The sequence below is a fragment of the Alosa sapidissima genome, chromosome 13 (genome assembly GCF_018492685.1).
Source record: "Alosa sapidissima isolate fAloSap1 chromosome 13, fAloSap1.pri, whole genome shotgun sequence".
NCBI classification, from domain to species: Eukaryota; Metazoa; Chordata; class Actinopteri; order Clupeiformes; family Clupeidae; genus Alosa; species Alosa sapidissima.
In genome coordinates this window covers 36,827,159-36,852,001 of record NC_055969.1, presented here as the reverse complement: position 1 = coordinate 36,852,001, position 24,843 = coordinate 36,827,159, and the positions used below count along the sequence as shown (strand labels likewise).

General features: G+C 44.4%; 1 protein-coding gene across 1 annotated transcript in view; it reads left to right on the top strand.

Moving 5' to 3' along the window:
- The window catches only part of rgs3a (regulator of G protein signaling 3a), a 354,944-nt gene that overhangs the window by 75,657 nt on the left and 254,444 nt on the right, over positions 1 to 24,843 (top strand). The window contains 1 exon segment of the mRNA XM_042059506.1: positions 467 to 550. Coding sequence (XP_041915440.1) covers positions 467 to 550 — 84 coding nt within the window.

Here is a 24,843-nt window from a genome sequence, read left to right as displayed (position 1 = left end):
TTACCATAACACTAAAAGCTCAGAGAGCCCCCCCCACGCACACACAAGCGCAAACACACACACACACGCTTACATTTACGTGACAGACTAAGGGGTATGTAGCCTAGTCATATTCCTACCCTGAAACTGAAACACTGGCGTACAGGTTTAGCTTAGCGTATCTGTGTTTGATGGGCCTGCGTCTCCTGTCGCCTGTGTTAGCATGTAGCGGTGGGTGTGTGGGAGGATGGTTTGAAGATAGACTGAAGCTCACTTTACTCACACTGACACCCCAGTCACTTGCTCGCTCTCACTAGAAGAGGAACTATGGAGGCCATCAGTGCAACTCCACTGGTAAGGGATAGCTGTGCTTAACTTAACTGTGTGTGTGTATGTGTGTGAGAGTGTGTGTGTATGTGTGTGTATGTGTGTGAGTGTGTGTGAGTGTTTTGGTTTAATTCTAATGCTCTTCTTGTGTGTTCTCCAGCCAATCGACCTGTGTAACCCCAACCGGACCCTTGTAGTGTCAGAGGAGATGATTCTGCATGAGAGCAAGCACCACTCCCTCAAGGTAGGGAAGTAGTGTGCAGTGTGTGTGTGTGTGTGTGTGTGTGTGTCTGGATATGTGTGTGTGTGTGTGTCTGTTGTACTGCCTGTAATGACTCCTGTGGACATGTGTGCGTGTGTGTGTGTGTGTATGTGTGTGCCTACTGTTGCTGTGGACGTGTGTGTGTGTGTGTGTGTGTGTGTGTGTGTGTGTGTGTGTGTGTGTGTGAGATAGGGAGAGAGAGAAAAGAGAGAGAGAGAGAGAAAAGAGAGAGAGAGAGAGAGAGAGATGGTGTATTGCTGGTAATGGCTGCTGCTGTCTCCAGTGGTCAGTGGGCCTGATGATGATGAGTTGCAGTGGTCAGTGGGCCTGATGCTGCTGAGTACCAGTGGTCAGTGGGCCTGATGCTGCTGAGTTGCAGTGGTCAGTGGGCCTGATGATGCTGAGCTGCAGTGGTCAGTGGGCCTGATGCTGCTGAGCTGCAGTGGTCAGTGGGCCTGATGCTGCTGAGTACCAGTGCAAGTACAAGTCCACGGACATGTCTGGACTGAGCCTCTGGGATCATTCGTTTGCAGAGAGCTGTCTCTAGGAACACCAATAAACCGCCAGACTGATCAGTTTTCATCATGTTCTCAACACAGGCAAAGAGATAGAGTTGATGTGTCTAGAGAGAAACAAAGAGAGAGAGAAAGATGCTTTTCTATCCGTATTCTCTCTCTGTCATGTTCTCTCCCTCTTTGTCTCCCTCTCTACATCTCTCTCTCTCTCCCTCTCTTCATCTGTCTCCCTCTCTCTCCATCCATCTGGGTTCTTGTCTCCGTGTGTGTTCTTGACTCCTCAGATCTCTCTCTGGAGCTGAGATCAGTCGTCCAGCGGAGGTTGTTTGCTTGTCTCCACATGACGGGCCTCAGCTCTTTTTTACGCTGAATCCCACTGAGCTGTCAGGCGGAGGGAGGAAATAAGGATGGAGAGAGAGAGGGAGGAAATAAGGATGGAGAGAGAGGAAATAAGGATGGAGAGAGGGAGGAAATAAGGATGGAGAGAGAGAGGGAGGAAATAAGGATGGAGAGAGGAAATAAGGATGGAGAGGGAGAGAGAGGAAATAAGGATGGAGAGAGAGAGAGGACATAAGGATGGAGAGGGAGGAAATAAGGATGGAGAGAGAGAGAGGAAATAAGGATGGAGAGAGAGGAAATAAGGATGGAGAGGGAGAGGGAGGAAATAAGGATGGAGAGAGAGAGAGGAAATAAGGATGGAGAGAGAGAGAGAGAGGACATAAGGATGGAGAGAGAGGAAATAAGGATGGAGAGAGAGAGAGAGGAAATAAGGATGGAGAGGGAGAGGGAGGAAATAAGGATGGAGAGAGAGAGAGGAAATAAGGATGGAGAGGGAGAGGGAGGAAATAAGGATGGAGAGAGAGAGAGGACATAAGGATGGAGAGGGAGGAAATAAGGATGGAGAGAGAGAGAGAGGAAATAAGGATGGAGAGAGAGAGAGGACATAAGGATGGAGAGAGAGAGGGAGGAAATAAGGATGGAGAGAGAGAGGGAGGACATAAGGATGGAGAGAGAGAGAGGACATAAGGAGGGCGAAGTGAATTTGGAAACCAATCACAGGGTCCTGCAGGCAGCTGTCCTCGGTAGGAGAATGTCTGCTGCCACTGGGCCAAGAGTAGCCAAGTGTGTGTGTCTGTGTGTGTGTCCGTGCCTGTGGGTGTGTCTGTGCCTGTGTGTGTGTGTGTGTGTGTGTGTGTGTGTGCATATATGGCAGGCAGAAAGATCCACAAAAGCAGGTTTAGTTAGAGTTAGATAGATCTATCAAGCATTGTGGTATAAAGGCCTGTCCATACAAGTCACAAAAAGTATAAAAAAACAACTGTAACTATAATGATACACTGCAAAAATGGCTTATCTTATCAAATGTTATTAATCTTACATTTAGATCAAAAAGCTAATTGGTATTGTTTTTAGTAGAAAGAGACTTACACTACCATTCAAAAGTTTGGGATCGCCCAGACAATTCTCACACTCACACTTTTATTCATCAAATGACTTGCAAAATTAATAGAAAATACTGTATAGTCAAGACATTGACGAGGTTAGAAATAACGATTTTTATTTGAAAAAATAATTTTGTCCTTCAAACTTTGTTTTCGTCAAACAATTCTCCATTTGCAGCAATTACAGCCTTGGGTCTGCAAGTTTGGCATTCTAACTGTCAATTTGTTGAGGTAATCTAAGTAAATTTCACCCCACACTTCCTGTAGCACCTCCCACAAGTTGGATTGGCTTGATGGGCACTTATGTACCATACGGTCAAGCTGCTCCCACAACAGCTCACTGGGGTTGAGATCTGGTGACTGCGCTGGCCACTCCATTACAGAAAAAATACCAGCTGACTGCTTCTTCCCTTAATAGTTCTTGCATAGTTTGGAGGTGTGCTTTGGGTCAGTGTCCTGTTGTAGGAGGAAACTGGCTTCAATCAAGCGCTGTCCACAGGGTATGGCATGGCAAAATGGAATGATAGCCTTCCTTATTCAAAATCCCCTTTACCTTGTACAAATCTCTGACTTTAGCAGCACCAACACTGCCCCCCATCACATGAGCTCCACCATGCAGCATGGCGTTGCAAAATGGAGTGATAGCCTTCCTTATTCAAAATCCCTTTTGCCTTTAAATCTCCCACTTTAGCAGCACCAGCGCAGCCCCAGACCAACACATGAGCTCCAGCATGCTTCACAGATAGAGTCCGGCACTCCAGCAGACCATCACATGAGCTCCAGTATGCTTCACAGATAGCGTCCGGCACTCCTCCAGACCATCACATGAGCTCCAGTATGCTTCACAGATAGCGTCCGGCACTCCTCCAGACCATCACATGAGCTCCAGCATGCTTCACAGATAGAGTCCGGCACTCCAGCAGACCATCACATGAGCTCCAGTATGCTTCACAGATAGCGTCCGGCACTCCTCCAGACCATCACATGAGCTCCAGTATGCTTCACAGATAGCGTCCGGCACTCCTCCAGACCATCACATGAGCTCCAGCATGCTTCACAGATAGAGTCCGGCACTCCAGCAGACCATCACATGAGCTCCAGTATGCTTCACAGATAGCGTCCGGCACTCCTCCAGACCATCACATGAGCTCCAGTATGCTTCACAGATAGCGTCCGGCACTCCTCCAGACCATCACATAAGCTCCAGTATGCTACACAGATAGCGTCCGGCACTCCTCCAGCATCTTTTCACTTGTTCTGCGTCTCGGAAATGTTCATCTGTGAGATCCAAACACCTTACACTTAGATTCGTCTGTCCATAACACTTTTTTTCCAATCTTCCTCTTAATGTCTGTGTTCTTTTGCCCATCCTTATCTTCTCATTTTATTGGCCAGTCTCAGATATGGCTTTTTCTTTGCTACTCTGCCTAGAAGGCCAGCATCCTGGAGTCGCCTCTTCACTGTGGATGTTCTGGCGTTTTGCGGGTACCATTATGAAGCTGCTAGTTGAGGACCTGTGAGGCGTCTATTGCTCAAACTACAGACTCTAATGTTCTTGTGCTCAAACTACAGACTCTAATGTTTTTGTGCTCAAACTACAGTGCTCAAATTACAGACTCTAATGTTATTGTGCTCAAACTACAGTGCTCAAACTACAGACTCTAATGTTCTTGTGCTCAAACTAGAGACTCTAATGTTCTTGTGCTCAAACTACAGACTCTAATGTTCTTGTGCTCAAACTACAGACTCTAATGTTCTTGTGCTCGTGCTTAGTTGTGCACCGGGGCCTCCCGCTGCTCTTGCTATTCTAGTTTGAGCTGTTTTGTTTGTGCTTTTTTGTTTGTGCTGTTTTGTTTGAGCTGTTTTGTTTGTGCTGTTCTCTGTAGGGAGTCGTACACACCGTTGCAGGAAATCTTTAGTTTCTTGGCAATTTCTTGCATGGAATAGCCTTCATTTCTCAGAACAAGAATAGACATTTGAGTTTCAGAAGAAAGTTCTCTTTTGGCCATTTTGGGCGTTCTTGAACTGGTTCCGTTCAGAATTCTTTGAACCCTGGTGCTATCTGGTGGACCAGCCCACATTTCCACCAGTTTAGAACCGAACCAAGGATGCGCCATCAACAATGGGTGTTGCATGCAAAACAAAAGTTCATGAGATGCATAAACGGGAGAATGATATGAACAGTTTCCCCGTAAAAACGGCAGAAATTAGCTGTTTAAAATGCTAGTCAACGTCTGCAGTGTAATGCTAGTTGACTAGTTTTGTTTACTCATGGCAACAGTTGCTATGGACGGAAAACTCATGCTGTTAGCCTTCTCCCCTCTGAACGGCAAAATGACACGCCCACTCCGGTTCGCAGGAAGTGACACGCCCACTCCAGTTTGCAGGAAAAGACAACTATTTTCTGGTTCAAGCTCTGAACCAAAGTGCCACATTTCGACCAGTGTTTTGTTTGGTCGAAATGCTCCGACCGGTTCAAATGTTTGTTTGTGAACGGGAACTGAGCCAGTTTTCTGTTGGTGGAAAATACCTATTTGAGAGTATAATCGAACCCACAAAGGCTGATGTTCCAGATACTCAACTAGCTCAAAGCTTCTCTAATCAGCACAACAGTTGCTTCATAATTGCACAAGGGTTTTCTAATCATCAGTTAGCCTTTTAGCATGATAAGCTAACACAGTGTACCATTAGAACACAGGAGTGATGTTTGCTGGGCCTCTGTACACCTATGTAGATATTCCATTGAAAATTACATGCATACACACACACACACACTCATGCACACATACACACACACATACACACACACACACACACACACATACATGCACACACACACACACACACATGCACAGACACACACACACACATACACACACACACACATACACACACACACATGCACACACACACACATACATGTACACACACACACACACACGCACACATGTGCACACACACACACACACACACACACATATGCACACACTTTGGCTTCCTGACTTACTGTGGGAATTTGCCAAGCGCAGAGAGAAATATGGCTCCACAGAATTCTATTATAATCTCTTCTCACTCTGTGTGTGTGTGTGTGTGTGTCTTTCCAGCTCTATGATTCAACAGCAAGCAAGGGAAGCTGTGCCAAGCTGGGCAACCATTGTGTCAATATTATGGAAAGGAAGTGTGTGTGTTCGTGTGTGTGTGTGTGTGTGTGTGTGTGTGTGCTTTAGTTTAGAACAGCCATGGTCTTTTTGGCAGGTTAAGCCCTGGTAACATTCCTTTTTCTGCATATAATAATCACACACATACACACACACACACGCGCGCGCGCACACACACACACAGAGAGAGAGAAAGAGAGAGAGAGAGAGAGAGAGAGAGAAAGGAACAGAAAGGGGAAAAAGAAAATGAAAGGTCTGTTGGTGGGATCCTTTGAAAAACAAAAAACAAGACCTCTAACTTGTTTACTGCCATGTAGAGTTCCCAGCTCTGTACCCTCCAATACCCCCCCCCCCCCCCCCCATTGTAGTCATTGTATATCCCATACTGTATCTCCTAGTAAAGTCAACCCTGCTGAAAAAACAGCCTGGCCAGCTAAAGGTGTTAACCAGCTTGTTTGACCACCCTATGACATAACGAAAACATACCTTCAGCTGGTTTTCCCAGCTTATGATGGTAATTCAGCTGGTTTTGCTTGTCGTACCACCTCAAGCAGGTCATTTTAACTGGTGTTGCTGGTCTATAGTGCTGGTTTAACTGGCCAGCTTATGTTGGTCATTCTAGCAAACCAGAATGACCAGCTTGAGAGGCTGGTCACCAGCATGACCATCTTGCAGCAGCTGTATCCCACAAGACAGGCTGGTCACACCAGCATGACCAGCTTCCTCAGATGGTCACGCCAACATATCCAGCTGGTGGCCCAACCAGCTACACCAGCAAAGACCAGCAAGAGCTGGAAGAAAACCAGCAAAGACCAGCTAAAACCAGCTACCAGCATAAGCTGGTTTCTAGCTGTTTTTTTCAGCAGGGTAAGTCCAGTTTTGTAGACCTGAGAAAGTCTTTGCATAACCTTCCAGGCACTGCTAATTATATATATATATATAATTTATATGCTAATTATATTCAGTTCCTACGTGCTGCCCAGACACAATTTGTCTCTCGCTGACCAGATCAGATCAACAACAGTGTCTTAGCTCATTTCCGTGTAAAGGGTGGGTGATTTGAAACAGTATGGTGATTTTCTTACAGTCTGTTCTAGATAGATAGATAAATAGATAGATACACACACACACACACACACACACACACAAACAAACACACACACACACACACACACACACAAGACACACAGCCCAGTGAAGTTCAGTAAAGCAGAGAAACTTTACACAATAATGTGTTTCTTTTCCAGGACTCCTTGTACAGGCAACTTAAGGGCACTGCCATGGGTGCATGTTTTGCACCGAATTATGCTAATTATGCTAATTATGCTAATTTGTCTTTGGGTTATTGGGAAGAAAAATACATATATGATCTAAAAATCTTTTCTGTGATAAGATGGTGTCCTGGTCGCGCTTTATCGACGATATCCTGTTGATAACATGGTGTCCTGGTCGCGCTTTATCGACGATATCCTGTTGATAACATGCTGTCCTGGTCGCGCTTTATCGACGATATCCTGTTGATAACATGGTGTCCTGGTCGCGCTTTATCGACGATATCCTGTTGATAACATGGTGTCCTGGTCGCGCTTTATCGACGATATCCTGTTGATTTGGTCTGGGACTGAGAGTGAACTACTACAGTTTCATGAGTACTTAAATCTTACGAATCCAAACATAAAATTGTCCATTGAATACTCAAGAACATCAATCAGTTTCTTGGATTTGTTGATTTCCATGGATGATGACAATGTTTTACACACTTCTATATATAGGAAGAGCACTGACAGAAATACACTATTGAGGGCTGATAGTTTTCATACAAAAAGTCTCAAAAATAATATTCCCTTTGGCCAGTTTCAGCGTCTCAGACGCATTTGTGACAAAGGTACTGACTTTGAAGAGCAAGCTCAAGACATAATATCAAGGTTTTGCACAAGAGGTTATTCTCCTGAGCTAATTGACAATGCCATAGTGAAGGCTCGCTCCATACCTCGGTCTGATCTATTAAAAAAGAAAAATAAGAAAACTGACCGAGCCAAGACTTACTCTAGACCTTGTTTCATCACCCAATATAGCAGTTGTGCCCAAAGAATGAAACAAATAATCAAATCTAATTGGAAGATAATACAGAGTGAGTTTTAAGAAGTGTCTTTCCAGATCCACCCATTACTGTATTCCAGAGAGCACCATCTGTAAAGTATAAACTTGTAAGGAGCTACCTCCCTGCCCCTAAACAAAGAACATGGCTACAGACAGAGTTAAGAGGAACATATAAATGTGGTTCTTGTAAACATTGTGGAGTTGTCCAGTAAGAGTCTGCATGACCCGAGAACACAGAGAGAATACAAGACGAATGATTTTATCAATTGCAATTCTGAATATGTGGTGTATTGTCTGAAATGTCCGTGTGGATGTTTTTATGTTGGCAGGACGAAAAGAAAACTTAAAGAGCGTTTTTATGAACACAAGTATGCGATTAGAGTACAGAATGAAGATTATCCTATGGCCAAGCACTATAAGGATGTACACCACAGTGACCCTTTAAGCCTGAAAATTCAAGGGGTTGAAATTGTAAAAACATCAATACGTGGTGGAGATAAACTCAAGTTATTACTGCAACGAGAAACTTATTGGATTTGGAAACTAAAAGCAATGGAATTTCCAGGCTTGAATGAGGAAATAGATTATGCACCGTTTTTGTAACTGTTTTCAGCTTTTCATGGTCTTGTAAGAAAATATAGGATCTATTTATAGGCTACTCTATGTATGTATGTAGATTGTGTAGTCTCACAACAAGTTAAATATGTAGGTTTTCTTGATTTTGTGAATGTTTACCATCTTATGCAGGGACCCGTGTGAGAGGCGGCCCAAAGTTTGTTTTGCTATTTTGATTGACAGCTCTCTACTGCTGAGAGCTGTGTGAGAGGCGGGCTCAGCAGTGGGGAGAAGCTCAGCACTAATTGTCTAGTTGTCTGCACCTGCCCTTACCCACATCCTTAACAAATGCACTACTCTGTTCTTTTGTGTTACTGCCCTGAAGAAGGCACTCATGCCGCTACGCGTGGGCCTTGTTTTTAATATGTCCATGTAGGACTTGTCAAATTAATAAAGACATTTTAAGTTGGAGTGCCTTAGTCAGAGAATTTATTCTCATTCTTGAACCAAGCAGAGAAACTGTTGAAGAAGGATTCACGGGTAGAGTATGAAATATGAAATATCATATCTATCATATAGTGTGAAATAAGAACTATCACAATATCAGATGTTATTTTATAGAGTATATGATTAGGTGCCATTTTTTTAATTTTCATACCCATTTTACAAACATTTCCACAGTTTAATATATATGTATGTGTGCCTTGATTGATGGACTGTAGTCTCAAGTTAGATGCTGTATGGTGTTATGTGTTGGCACTAACGTAGGTAGAGTTCAATTTATACAGCATGTATACATGCTCTGTTAATCTCATTGGTTTGGGGAATATGGTGCCTGGTGGTGCACAACGCTTTGTTAGTTTCCTAAATCTCCTAAATGATAACAAACGTAAATGTACAAAACTATAAAAACATCTCATCCACAGAATGGCGCAATATGACATTTGCTACTCTTAAAGTAGATGCTGGTTCCGGTTGCATATCATGTTGCATAGGATGAGTCAGATAAATCTTTTTATTGTCTTGCTCTCTCACACGCACACACAGTTTCATAGTCGGGTGTGATCACACACACACATACATTGTTTCATAGTTGTGTATGACCGATACTAAAATAGTATGAGGTAACCTTACTGAAACTCTTAGCAACACCTCTGCAAGGATGTGTGTGTGTGTGTGTGTGTGTGCATGTGTCCCCTCTGCTGTGGTTTAGCAAGTCAAGCCTGCTATCTCAGCCAATCAGCATGTCCCGTGCGTCAGTTGGTGCAGAGAGAGGCAGAGCAGACCCCAGATGTGTAGATTTGTACCCACCCACACACACACACACACACACACTTCCGTGTCAATCTACACACACGCACACAGTCTAAACATTACACACACCCAAGTTCATGTGAAATGTCCTCCACACACATGTATAAGCACATTCACAGGCAGTTGTTTGGGAAATGTGTGTGAAGGCAATCATGTTATAATTGACAGCATCAAGCTATTTAACAAAGAATGTGTGTGTGTGTGTATGTTTGTGTGTGTAAGTGTGTGCCTGTGTGTGTGTGTGTGGGGGGGGGGGTGTTGGAGGAAGTGGGGTGTGCATGTTTGTAGAGGAGGTTTGTTTTGTTCCAAAAAGCAGCCAGAAGCTAGCCTGGCAAGCCAGACCCACATTAAAATGTAGGGTCTGGGCACTCACCGTTCGCAGTGCTCAGTCCGAGGGGCGGGATAATCAGTTGTCTTTCAAATTCCCTCTGCACGCAATAGGACACAATAGGATATTTGTTTTCAAGTAGCAGGGAATTCAAGCCAAACCGTTGCAACTCTGCCATCAATCATTATGTTAAGCCCACCAAACGACTCTATACACGATTTCAATGCCTGATTAAGTTTCGATTTCTGGAGCTCACAAGCCAACGGAGAGTTGCTAGACTAGCCCTGGCAGCAAATGTAATTTGCTGCCGCTAGGGGCGCGTCTAGATTTCTAGGCTAGCCAGAAGCGTCTTAACCACAGGTCTCGGTTATCCGCTTATGATTGGTCTGTCCAATAGCGTGACATAGGGCATTTATCTGCTTATAGGGCAGCCGTGGCCCACTGGTTAGCACTCTGGACTTGTAACCGGAATGTAGCTGGTTCGAGCCCCGACCAGTGGGCCGCGGCTGAAGTGCCCTTGAGCAAGGCACCTAACCCCTCACTGCTCCCCGAGCACCGCCGTTGTAGCAGGCAGCTCACTGTGCCGGGATTAGTGTGTGCTTCACCTCACTGTGTGTTCACTGTGTGCTGTTTGTGTTTCACTAATTCACCGATTGGGTTAAATGCAGAGACCAAATTTCCCTCACGGGTTCAAAAAAGTATATATACTTATACTTATGATTGGTCAGCTGTCCAATAGCGTGACATAGGGAATTTATCTGCTTATGATTGGTCAGCTGTCAAATAGTGTGACATAGGTCATTTATCTGCTTATGATTGGTCAGCTGTCCAATAACGTGACATAGGGCATTTATCTTCTAGAAGTTGAACATTTCTCAACTTTCAAAACAGCTCTGAGCTGCAGAAAAAGGCGCCCACGATCGCGTTTAAGGAGTTTTAAGCCAAGGACTTTTTTGAACACACAATCTTCTCCAAAGGATTATAACGGAAAACTGCTGGAAAAAAACACCTAATCTGAATGTACCCTAATGCAGCACAGTTGGGTTAGCACATAGCACATAGCCATACTACAGCAGGGCTGGGTTAGCACAGAGCCATACTACAGCAGGGCTGGGTTAGCACAGAGCCATACTACAGCAGGGCTGGGTTAGCACATAGCACATAGCCATACTACAGCAGGGCTGGGTTAGCACATAGCACATAGCCATACTACAGCAGGGCTGGGTTAGCACAGAGCCATACTACAGCAGGGCTGGGTTAGCACATAGCACAGAGCCATACTACAGCAGGGCTGGGTTAGCACATAGCACAGAGCCATACTACAGCAGGGCTGGGTTAGCACAGAGCCATACTACAGCAGGGCTGGGTTAGCACAGAGCCATACTACAGCAGGGCTGGGTTAGCACATAGCACATAGCCATACTACAGCAGGGCTGGGTTAGCACATAGCACAGAGCCATACTACAGCAGGGCTGGGTTAGCACAGAGCCATACTACAGCAGGGCTGGGTTAGCACAGAGCCATACTACAGCAGGGCTGGGTTAGCACAGAGCCATACTACAGCAGGGCTGGGTTAGCACATAGCACATAGCCATACTACAGCAGGGCTGGGTTAGCACATAGCACAGAGCCATACTACAGCAGGGCTGGGTTAGCACAGAGCCATACTACAGCAGGGCTGGGTTAGCACATAGCCATACTACAGCAGGGCTGGGTTAGCACAGAGCCATACTACAGCAGGGCTGGGTTAGCACATAGCACAGAGCCATACTACAGCAGGGCTGGGTTAGCACAGAGCCATACTACAGCAGGGCTGGGTTAGCACAGAGCCATACTACAGCAGGGCTGGGTTAGCACAGAGCCATACTACAGCAGGGCTGGGTTAGCACAGAGCCATACTACAGCAGGGCTGGGTTAGCACAGAGCCATACTACAGCAGGGCTGGGTTAGCACATAGCACATAGCCATACTACAGCAGGGCTGGGTTAGCACATAGCACAGAGCCATACTACAGCAGGGCTGGGTTAGCACAGAGCCATACTACAGCAGGGCTGGGTTAGCACATAGCCATACTACAGCAGGGCTGGGTTAGCACAGAGCCATACTACAGCAGGGCTGGGTTAGCACATAGCACAGAGCCATACTACAGCAGGGCTGGGTTAGCACAGAGCCATACTACAGCAGGGCTGGGTTAGCACAGAGCCATACTACAGCAGGGCTGGGTTAGCACAGAGCCATACTACAGCAGGGCTGGGTTAGCACAGAGCCATACTACAGCAGGGCTGGGTTAGCACATAGCCATACTACAGCAGGGCTGGGTTAGCACAGAGCGATACTACAGCAGGGCTGGGTTAGCACATAGCACAGAGCCATACTACAGCAGGGCTGGGTTAGCACATAGCCATACTACAGCAGGGCTGGGTTAGCACAGAGCGATACTACAGCAGGGCTGGGTTAGCACAGAGCCATACTACAGCAGGGCTGGGTTAGCACAGAGCACATAGCCATACTACAGCAGGGCTGGGTTAGCACAGAGCCATACTACAGCAGGGCTGGGTTAGCACAGAGCCATACTACAGCAGGGCTGGGTTAGCACAGAGCCATACTACAGCAGGGCTGGGTTAGCACATAGCCATACTACAGCAGGGCTGGGTTAGCACAGAGCGATACTACAGCAGGGCTGGGTTAGCACATAGCACAGAGCCATACTACAGCAGGGCTGGGTTAGCACATAGCCATACTACAGCAGGGCTGGGTTAGCACAGAGCGATACTACAGCAGGGCTGGGTTAGCACAGAGCCATACTACAGCAGGGCTGGGTTAGCACAGAGCACATAGCCATACTACACCAGGGCTGGGTTAGCACATAGCACATAGCCATACTACAGCAGGGCTGGGTTAGCACAGAGCGATACTACAGCAGGGCTGGGTTAGCACAGAGCCATACTACAGCAGGGCTGGGTTAGCACAGAGCGATACTACAGCAGGGCTGGGTTAGCACAGAGCGATATGATTCCTCTTACCCAGCTATTACCATGGCTGTGCAGACATCAGTAGTGTGTGTGTATGTGTGTGTGTGTGTGCATGTCTGTATGGATGTGTATGTGTGTGTATTTGAATTTGAACTTTCAATTTAATTTAACTTATAGAGCTAAAACATTACACATGTCTCATGGCACTTTACAGAGTGTTACCCAATCAGAGAAAAGAAAAGAAGGCCCATGGGTAACAGGGGCGAGGAAAAACTCCCTAGAACTGGAGATACATATATTTGAGTGTGTGTATGTTTGTGTGTGTGCGTGTGTGTGTGTAAAATTGTGTGTGGCCCTGCCAGTGGGCACACATCTATAGTTGGCTGACCAGGGCCTGACACTCAGTGTGTGTGTATGTGTGAGTGTGTGAGTATGTGTGTGAGTATGTGTGTGTGTGAGGGGCTGGTGTTTGTGTATGTGTGAGTGTGTGAGTATGTGTGTGAGTGTGTGAGTATGTTTGTGTGTGTGAGGGGCTGATGTGTGTGTATGTGTGAGCATGTGTGTGTGAGTGTGTGTGTGTGTATGTGTGAGTGTGTGTGTGTGTGTGAGGGGCTGAAGTGTGTCTGGCAGCAGTAGCTTTCTTAAGTGCCAGCCAGGCAGCGAGGGTGATGGTTCTCAGCACACTCCTTCACAGGGGTGATTAGCATGGTCGAAGTGGAAGCACACACACACACAGACGAGTGATTAGTATGGCAGCAGTGGAGATGCCTCCCGAGCCAGTGGCAGGATTAGAGCAAAAGACTTCCAACCACGGAGAACATGCCGAACATGTGAAACATGCAGAACGCGTGGAACATGCAGAACGAACAGAACACGCGGAACTGCAGAACAAATAACTGTTCAGAATTAATCTGTAGCCTTAGGTAGGCTTCTGCGACGTTTTTAACAGGCTACGCTATAGAGGCTTAGACAACTATGACCCACGTTTTGGTTTCGTAAATTAATTTGCCCTACTTCTTGACTGCAATGTAGTCAATTGACTGCTTGACATGTCATTTTTATTTTTCTGTACAATAAACAAATACATCTGCTTTATGCCGCAGAATTACATTCATATTTGGAACTTAGTCCAATGCATCGTTACACTACGTTAGTGTTTCCCAAAACCATAGTAGCAACGAACGTTCGCAACCACCATCATAAAGTTGTGTAGTTACAACTACACCTCTCGACCTGTGGTAGAATGCTAGTAGAAGCATAGTTCCAGGGATCTTCGTGTCAAAGACATCACTGACGCCAGTTTTTTGTTTGCAAATTAATAATTATAAATATATTTATTCTAATTGATATTTACACTTCTAACCACCATACATCCATATTTTAAAATGCCCAAGGCAGAAAATACATAAATTAAAAGTCAATTTGCAGCCATGTGCACGCAAGTAAAAGTCACACACTTGCAGATAATAATAAGGTGGTGTGCACTTTTTGACGAGTAAGCTGAGAATATGTAGCCTTTGATTTTCATGGATGGGGGGGGGGGTCCATGTTAGTTTACGCAAACCAAGCCAAGAAGGCTGATTCTGATTTTGATAATATGATCTGCACAAAAGATAAACGTAGGTAAACAACGATGTCAATATTGTTGTCAAAATTTTAACCCAGATTCTAACTCTTGGACAGGGGACTGATAACTGCTGTGCAACGGCGGCTGTCATCTGCCGGCCAACGCGATGCGCCACAGAAGTATATGTGCAGGTGCCCGTTCACGTGTATAGCATTTTGCAACTTGACAAAACACTGGATTAAATATCATAGGCACAGGAGAAAACTTGTACATCCATTGGCCCGTGGGGAGATCACATGCCAGTTGCCTCTCCCTTCAGTGCTATGACTCGTTCGGCTGTGAGCTTGTTTCGCCAAAAAAAACTCTATTGCAGATATCAATGCATCTTTGTTTATGGGTTTGGCCTCACAGCAGAGGCTTAAACAACTATTACCCACGTTTTGGTTTCGTAATTTGCCCTACTTATTGACTGCAATGTAATCAATTGACTGCTTGACAGGTTATTTTTATTTTTCTGTACAATAAACAAATACATCTGCTTTATGCCGCAGAATTACGCACTTGGCCAGCCTATAGAACGGGAACATTTTGGAGAGAATAGAGAATGTACGCACGCAAGAATCTGTAGGCTATTTGTAGCTGGTTACCAGCAAACAATGTTTAATGCATTAACTCAAGACGTCAAACATTTTCTAAACAATACAAACATAAAGGATGCAGCAGGCAGCAAATGTAGAAGAGTAATTTCCAGTGAAAGAACAAAATGCTGAATGAAGCCCAAAGATATGAAGGCATATCTAGCAAGTTGTTATTTTTTGAAGACGTCAATGGTTGGGCTATAGGCCTAGTTTGCTAGAAGGAGACATAAAGCGTGAGCATGCCACACTATCCACAGCTGTGCAAGGGGGGGGGTAGGAGGATTACTGCTAGCGCAGGATTTATATAAAATTCTTCAACTGAAGGCCTGCCTCGAATGCAGGCTTGCCCCAAAAAAAAGGCCTGTGGTTTGCGCAGCCTACAGTAAGTAGGTCTTAGTGAGTTAGGAGTCCTCTAGACTCTAGAAGCTATCTCAGAGGTGGAAAGTTGCGTTCGTTGGGGGCAGGGCCGGATTAACAATTCATAGACCCTTGGGAACAATGTCTGATGGGCCCCCCTGCCCCCCAGCCAACGTGAATCAGGCGGTCAGTTAATAGCAGTGCTCGAATTACGTGGGAGCAAGAGGGAGCCGAGCTCCCTTAGAGTGAGGACTGGTTCCCATAAAAACTACTGGATGTAGACCTACCCTACGCTCTTGAACGCAGCATGACTGCACTTCACCATCACACCACTATATGAGCAAACCGCATAGCCTAATATCGATTTGACAGCACTCGCAAGTCCGAAGAAGTCACCCTGCTTTGATGCGAGTGTTTTGTCTATTTACATAGGCGGTCATTGGGCTGAAAAAGTCCTGTTTGTTGTTGAACTTGCGCTTCGCCTCTTCTATGTTTTTTGACAAAAATAAATTATGGCCCATAATACAGCCTACTTCAATGAATTGATCTGCAACTATCCTCTGCCATTCAGAGCTCCTGAAAGTTCCTAGATATTTTGAAACACCTGTTAGCAATCTCTGATGGCGGAATATTCAATGGTTACCCGACAACATCTCATCACGCAGTGCAAATTCCAAAATTGTTCGTCTATTTATTTCCACGGTTCAACACACGAGACGACTGAACACCGAGGTGTTAATATCACTATGTGTACATTAGCCTATAATACTAGAACATAGTTTGGCTGCAATGGCTTTATTAATTTCTGCCAGTTGGTGCATTTTCCCTGTGTATAAGTTAAAGACTACATGCATTATTGTGTTTTAGCCTATCTGAGACGGTGGTATGGTTCAAATGAGTTACGTTTTTAAATTGAGAATGGCACTCAGACTAAACTAAGTTTAGTCTATTTTTTTGTATTGTGAAATTGAAATGAAATATGGACTATTGCAATCAATAATATGTTGAAATTAATTAAAAGGAATCAATTTCTATCAAATCTGTCAAGTTATAGTCAAGGCCTACCGTGCGCATACTGCGCAAAAGCGCCACTTGTGTCTAGGCTATTTAATTGTATCGCCTTTAGGCTATGTACTGGATGTGCCAACTTTTTATGAGAGAGAGACCCCCTTAAAGTCAAAAAGATAATTCGAGCCCTGGTTAATAGGCCTATATCGTGAAGATTTATATTGCCATTTAAGGGACGAGCGCATCTGTGAGGCCAAGCCTCACCAAGTAGCCCGTTTGTTTACAACTAACATCACATTTAATTAAACTGCTTATAGGCTATGCCGAAATAGTTTCAACATTTTGAATATCAGTGTTGGGTGTATTAGGAAATGCCTCATGGCTGCAGCTGCTTGGGATCCCCCCTGTCAAGCAATAACCATACAAAAAGTTAAAAACAGATGACATGATGCGCGTCACTGACATAATGCGCAAATAATATAGCCTAGATATTCCAATATATTCGAATACATGTGTTTATTTTAGAGGGGATATTCGAACGTCATTTTTGAGCAATTTTGACAGCCCTAGTCCACTGTAGGCTACGCCAATCGTCTATTAACACCTTCCACCTAACCCCGGTGAGTGGGGGTCACTATAATGCGTGTGAAATAGCACCATTGAGTAGCCTATGCGAAATAGCCTTAAAATCGTTCCGGTGTTGTGTGCCTTCTCGTTTCTCCACCTACTGGTTTCCTTGCGTGTGCATGCGCTGCAGCAGTTGTCAGACATTCACAAACAAGTTGTTTTAGGCGGTTTGAAGTCGCTTTTCATACGCCATGAGCGCTCGGCTACATTACAGCCACTCAGACAAAAGACATGTAAAAAAATATATTTTTTGAAAACTAGCATTACACTGGATTCGATCCCGCAAAAGCAACACACGCGTGACTCTCTCCATCCTGATTCCCTACTCTTTGAACCAACTAATATGTTACGTGAATCAATTAACTATTGTAGGCTACCATTAATTAATAACGTAGGCAACACCCAGGTAACATGTTGTCCAGGCTATCTGAAATAAGGGGTTGCCTCTCATCTACAACAACTGGTTACCTTGAGCTGCTACAGTCGTCAGTGCACTGTGCACAGTAGGCCTATGCTACTCTTTGTGGTTGATCAACTAAAAATAAAAGATGTATTTGGTGATGACGTTATTGTAGGCCTAGTAGACCTAAATTCTGAGAAATTAAATGGTACGAGAAACGATCTACATAGCGCACCAGACCGCAATGTCTTCAAGGGTTGAATGAATGGAGTTAGCAAAAATTTGTGTATTTTTCAAGTCAAAAAACATTCTTAATTTTCGAATATCTTTGTCAGGGAACATCTGACTTTTAAAAACCATATATGGAGTAGGGAATTGACAGCAACATATCCAATCACATTATGAGATGCTGAATTTAACATAAACTGCGATGTTTGATTTTAAATTAATGTAAATTTAGCCGGGACTGTAAGCTGGCACACGTGGGTGCTCGATGTTTTCAGTGGGTGCTCGAGAGACGGAGCATCCACGGTATCGGCGCCTATGACAAGCGTATCTCGCGGTTGCATCCATTACAAACAAACATGCAAAGTGAACGTCTGGGATTGGGAAGAGCACTAAATGCTCTTCTGAATAAGCACGAAGTCAAGCCTTTAAATGAAAAACACTCTTTAATAATCAAAAAAATAAACGCTTATGAAGTAAACTTGTGACCATCAAAAATCGTTTATCGTCTGTAACTCCGTGATAACAGGACGTAACAGGAAGGCATTTGGCTGAGCAACGGAGGTTAATATGCTCTATATTTTGTCCAAATGATGTCTGTCTATCATCGTTGCACTCAGAGAAAACCAGAATGTTTAATTTGTCCTGCGTTTCTTCTACGGCTGCAAACGGGATTCACTCGCCGTTAACCAAATATTTCTTTATTAGGGCAGGGCAGGCATATTTCTGGCTATTAAATTATTTCTAAACCAGTCTGCTAAAGTCTAGCAATCCAGCTTGACAGGCTGGTCACCAGCATGACGATCTCTCCCCTGCTGAAAAAAAAAACAGCTAGAAACCAGCTTCTGCTGGTTTAGCTGGTCTTTGCTGGTTTTCTTCCAGCTCTTGCTGGTGTAGCTGGTTGGGCCACCAGCTGGATATACTGGTGTGACCATCTGAGGAAGCTGGTCATGCTGGTGTGACCAGCATGTCTTGTGGGATACAGCTGGTGCAAGATGGTCATGCTGGTGACCAGCCTGTCAAGCTGGTCATGCTGGTTTGCTAGAATGACCAACATAAGCTGGCATGGCCAGTTAAACCAGCACCAGATCTTAAATCTCCTTGTTACCATCTACTTTCTACGGATTTACTGGCTACCGATTATATCTCGTGAACAAACTCTTGCATAAACTGTTGTTGCTCGAGGCTTTGGATTATCGGACTCTATAACCTTGATCGTCAAACTTTTCTGTCAAACGTTAACGTTAAACGTGGGCTGCAAATAATACCGGGCCAAGGAAACGATATCTGGAAGAAGAAAGCATCAAATTCCTTCTAACGCCTCTCAAAACTAGTGACTCAATATAAAAGTGAGATCTTCTCAGATTACTTACCCGCTACCTGTGTTCGAGTTATCAAGGAACTGCACGATATCGCTGTTGCTAGTCAACTAGCAAACAAACGTTTAAAAAACAGTTGACACCGGCGAGCCCTCGCCGCGACACGATGCCTCCCCTCAGCTGTGCACCAGGCTGCGACTCATGCGTCCTTCTCAGCGAAAAGATAGTGGAACTCGAAGCCAGAATAGCGACCCTCCATCAGATTGAGAAGGATGAACAGTTCCTCGACACCATTCTCTCCGTAAGTAACGTTACCTCTCTTACACACACAAATGCCAGATGCCCTGATTTCACTCTGTCCTCCAATACTTTAACCATGCCATGCACTAATGCAACTTCTGTCCCTGTTGCCTCTCCCCGGCCTCTGCTGAGAACCAAGCCTGCTCTGCTGGCCAGCTCCACTCCACACCAGCCTGAGCCATGGCGTAGAAGCAAGCATCACAAGCACGGCAGACGGTCCGGACGGCACCCAGGCCCAGCCCAACCTATACGACTGGAAAATCGCTATGCCATTCTGACCGAGGATGAGGAGCCCCTCCAGCCCCGAGACAACCATCCTGGTCCCTCCTCAAAGTCGGCGCCCCCCCGACCCCCTCCTCCCCGGACCTCATCAACCTCCACCCTGGTCATCGGCAGTTCCATGGTTAGAGACCTCTGCATTCCCCCATCATGTAGCGGTCCCTCCAAGGTCTACTGCTTCCCTGGTGCCAAGGTCCTTGACATCCAGCAGAAACTCCCAAGCATCCTGGCCCGCCACACCAAGGTCAACAACATCATCGTACACGTGGGCACGAACGACATCAGAGATAAGCAGTCAGTAGCACTGCAGGAAAACTACAAAACTCTCATCACCACTCTGATGGGCACAGAAAAACGCTTTGTCATCTCTGGGCCTCTCCCTACCTACAGAAAAGGTGCTGAGAGATGGTCCAGACTGTTCGATCTCCACACCTGGCTCAAACGCTACTGCGCTTCCCTAAGCATCCCCTATGTCAACAACTGGGGCTTGTTCTGGGAGAGGCCCAGTATGCTGAAGCGTGATGGTCTCCACCCAAACCAACATGGAGCCAGGCTACTCTCTGACAACATAGCGTCCACACTGAGACATTGACATTCTGTAGAAAATATTACAGATTCACGCCCCCCAGGTATTGATTCGAATGGCATTATACATGTGGATGAGTCTGAGAATGTTTTCTGCAGGGTAACATACAATACTACTACCATAGATCAAGCTGTGTCATGCAATAGCATGACTTATGCTTATAGTTCTATTCCAACGTTGATTTCTACCCAACGTATAGTAAAAAGAAAAGACAAATTTAAAACTAGAAACCTAACAAATATTCTTTCCATACCTCAGCATATTCCTCAAAAGCCAGAGGCATTTTCAGCTAACATGGGTTTACTAAATATAGGTGCACTTACTACCAAAACCTTTGCAATCAATGATTTTATTAGTGAAAAAAAATTGGATTTTCTGTTTCTTGTTGAAACCTGGCTGACTTCAGACAGCGAAGCTGTTCTTGTTGAGACTTGTCCCCCAAATTATAATTTCTTCCACTCAATTAGACAAGGCAAACGAGGTGGTGGAATTGCCTCCATTCTCTCAAACAAATACAGTTGCACACGAGTCAACTTTGGCGAATTCGCTTCCTTTGAGTATATTGCCCTCACTCTGAAGGCTGACCCAGCTGTACTTCTATTAACCTTATACCGCCCTCCTAAACTATGGACTGGCTTTCTCGACCAGTTTTCTGAACTTATGTCGCTCATCATCACTAGCTATGATCGGATAATTGTAAATGGCGACTTCAATATTCATGTCAATAAGACAACTGATGCTAAAGCCAGTAAGTTCCTTAATGTGTTGGACAGTTTAGAGCTAAAGCAGCATGTTACAGGACCCACCCACAACCTTGGCAACACCCTCGATCTAGTCATTTCCAGAGGGATAGAAGTCACAGACTTATCAGTAAATGATATAAATATGTCTGATCATCATTGTGTATCTTTTAATATTGTACTACATACTCCAAAAATTCATCCCGAAATTGCAATCAAATCGCGACTCTTGGACATTAGAGCAGAACAGCAGTTCATAGCTCTTATAGACTCCATAAATTTAGATATTTTACATCATCCCATTGATCAAATGGTAGAGGCTCTCAATCGTGAATTAGGCACTCTGCTTGACAGAGTGGCACCCTTAAAGACTAAAAAAAGGCCCTGTAGCAAACTGACACCTTGGATGAACGAAAATATCCATGATCTAAAAAGATCATGTAGGAAAGCTGAGAGAACATGGAGAAAAACTAAGTTACAGGTTCACCGTGCCATTCTAAAAGAAAAAATTGCAAATTATAATAGAGCTATTCGGAATGAGAGGAGGAACCACTTCTCTAAGGTAATTGCTGAAAACAGTGGAAACTCTAGGGTGTTGTTCTCTACCATTGATAGGCTATTGCATCAAACACCTTTTGATACACTCAGTCAGGCATCCTCTCTAAGATGCGAAGAATTTGCAGACTTCTTCAAAAACAAAGTCATTTCTATAAGGGAGGCTATTGGTAACACAAGTAATATGTTTGATAGTACACCCAAAAACAGCCCCCCAAAATGAAGGTCCTTTAGCACTATTACTCAATCTGAGCTTGGTAAAATTATAACTCAAACCGGCTCCTCAACATGTGTTTTAGATCCAATCCCTACTACATTCCTCAAAAAAGTATATGATGGCTTAGCTCCCTTTTTTCTCAAGGTAATAAATACCTCATTAGAAGCAGGTATATTTCCAACTGCTTTTAAAACCGCTGTTGTGAAACCTTTACTTAAAAAGTCAAATCTTGACCATACCAATCTGAGCAACTACAGGCCTATATCAAATCTATCGTTTTTGAGCAAAGTACTTGAAAAAGTTGTTTGTAATCAGTTAAATACCTTCCTCAACGAAAACAGTATCCTTGAAAAATTCCAATCAGGTTTTAGATCAAATCACAGCACAGAAACGGCTCTAGTAAAAATAGTCAATGATCTCAGACTAGCTACCGACTCAAACAAAGTCTCAATCCTTATTCTTCTGGATTTGAGTGCGGCATTTGACACCATTGATCATAGCATCCTAATTCACCGCCTTGCGAAGTGGGTGGGTCTCTCTGATAATGCTCTAAACTGGTTTCAAACCTACATTACTGGCAGAGATTTTTATATCAGTCTAGGAGATCATGTATCTGAAAAACATGACTTGCCTTTTGGTGTGGCCCAGGGGAGCTGCCTTGGTCCCCTGCTATTTTCTCTATATATGCTTCCATTGGGAAACGTCATAAGTCAACATAATGTAAACTTCCACAGCTACGCAGATGATACCCAATTGTATCTTTCTGTTGAGCCAACTAACCCAGATGGCCTTTGCTCCCTCACTGCATGCCTAACCTCCATTAATCAGTGGATGAGCAAAAACTTTTTGAAACTAAATGATGACAAAACAGAGGTACTTCTGGTTGGACCAAAACTAAAGCGAGATATTATTCTTAGTAATCTGGGGAACTTGGCACACCAGGTCAAACCAAAAGTAACAAGCCTCGGTGTCATCTTAGATGCAGAGTTAAGTTTTAAGCCCCATATCAGTAAAGTTACTCAGACAGCCTATTTCCACTTGAGAAACATTGCCAAAGTGCGGCCCTTTTTAACTCAACAAGATGCAGAAAAACTAATTCACGCCTTTATCACTAGCAGGTTAGACTACTGCAATGCACTTTTCACTGGTCTTCCCAAAAAACATCTAAAGAAATTGGCACTCATACAGAACTCTGCGGCTAGACTTTTAACTAAGACTAAGAAGAGAGAACACATCACCCCTGTGTTGGCTGAACTGCACTGGCTCCCTATTTCCTATAGAATTGATTTTAAGGTTATGTTAATTACTTACAAAGCTCTGAATGGCATAGCACCTTCATATATCTCTGAGCTTTTAATATCTTATCAACCACAAAGGAAACTTAGATCATCCAATTCTAATCTTTTAATCGTACCCAAAGTGCTCCACAAACAAAGTGGAGAAGCTGCGTTTATCCATTATGCCCCCAAACTATGGAACACCCTGCCTCTGTACATCAAGCAGGCGAGTTCAGTAAATATTTTTAAAAAAGATCTGAAAACATACCTGTACAGGAAAGCTTTTAGTTAACTCATCTTATCCTGTAGACTACATTTTCAGATTATTCTACATCTGCTACTATTGGAGGGCGCAGCCAGCCAGAAGCAGATGGGCTCCCCCTATTAAGTCAGGTTCTGCTCAAGGTTTCTTCCTGGAATATGGGAGTTTTTCCTTGCCACAGTTGCCATATGGCGTGCTTGTGGGGGGTAAGAGGGTTAAGGCTGCCAGTCTTATGATGTCATTTTCTATATTTTTGATATGTTGCTGAGCATATCATAAACAGCAAAGAAAAGTGATTGATAATGACTGACTGACTACTATTGTGTTACATGCTTCAAATGTAAAGCACTTTGAGCTGCATTCTGTGTATGAAAGGTGCTATACAAATAAAGCTTTATTATTATTATTATTATTATTATTCTCCCCCTCATGCTGTTCTGTGTAGAAAAAGCTGTTTTTGCTCCGGTGGTTAAGGAAGTATAAGGAAGTACTCTTTTGATCCTGTGAGGGAAATTTGGTCTCTGCATTTATCCCAATCCGTGAATTAGTGAAACACACTCAGCACACAGTAAACACACACAGTGAGGTGAAGCACATACTAATCCCGGCGCAGTGAGCTGCCTGCAACAACAGCGGCGCTCAGGGAGCAGTGAGGGGTTAGGTGCCTTGCTCAAGGGCACTTCAGCTGTGCCTACTGGTCGGGGTTCGAACCGGCAACCCTCCGGTTACAAGTCCGAAGTGCTAACCAGTAGACCACGACTGCCCAAATTGTTGACAATACATAAGGGCTAAATGGAGCAGTAAGCTCTCCTCCACCTCTCCCCTCTCTTCCCTCCATCCTCCACCTCTCCCCTCTCTTCCCTCCATCCTCCTCTCTCCTCCACCTCTCTTCTCTCTTCCCTCCATCCCCCATCAGTTTACAGATACTAGTGGTTAGTAATTGACTGTGTGTGTGTGTGTGTGTGTGCACAATGGAGATTTAAATAAGAACATTTCTTGGGGAGAAATGATAAATGTAATGAAATAATGGGACAGAAGAGGAACCGTGCAGAGCCATTAATATGTAAGAGCTCACATTAGAGAACCACAGCAGGCAGAACCACAGCATGCACATTTGATTATCTTGTAAAGCCATGAAATATTCAAATATATAGTCTTTTTCTGCACATGCAACTCTGTGTGCATGTGTGTGTGTGTGTGTGTGAGAGAGAGAGTGTATGTTTGTGTGTGTTTGTGTGAGAGAGTGTGTGTGTGTTTGTGTGAGAGAGTGTGTGTGTGTGAGAGACAGTGTACAGTGGGCAGTGCTTCGACTTGGCCAGCTTCACTCGCGGTCCACGCATGGGATCACGCGGTATCACGCGACTTTAATTTGTATTTTCCCAGTGAGACGCTGCAACAACCCAAACAACCGGAAGATGGCTCAAGTGAGCAGGGTGTCTCGTAAAAAGAAATGGAGCCTGGAAAACCCTACACAGACTTCACTACAGACTTTAGCAGACTGGTTTAGAAATAATTTAATAGCCATAAATATGCC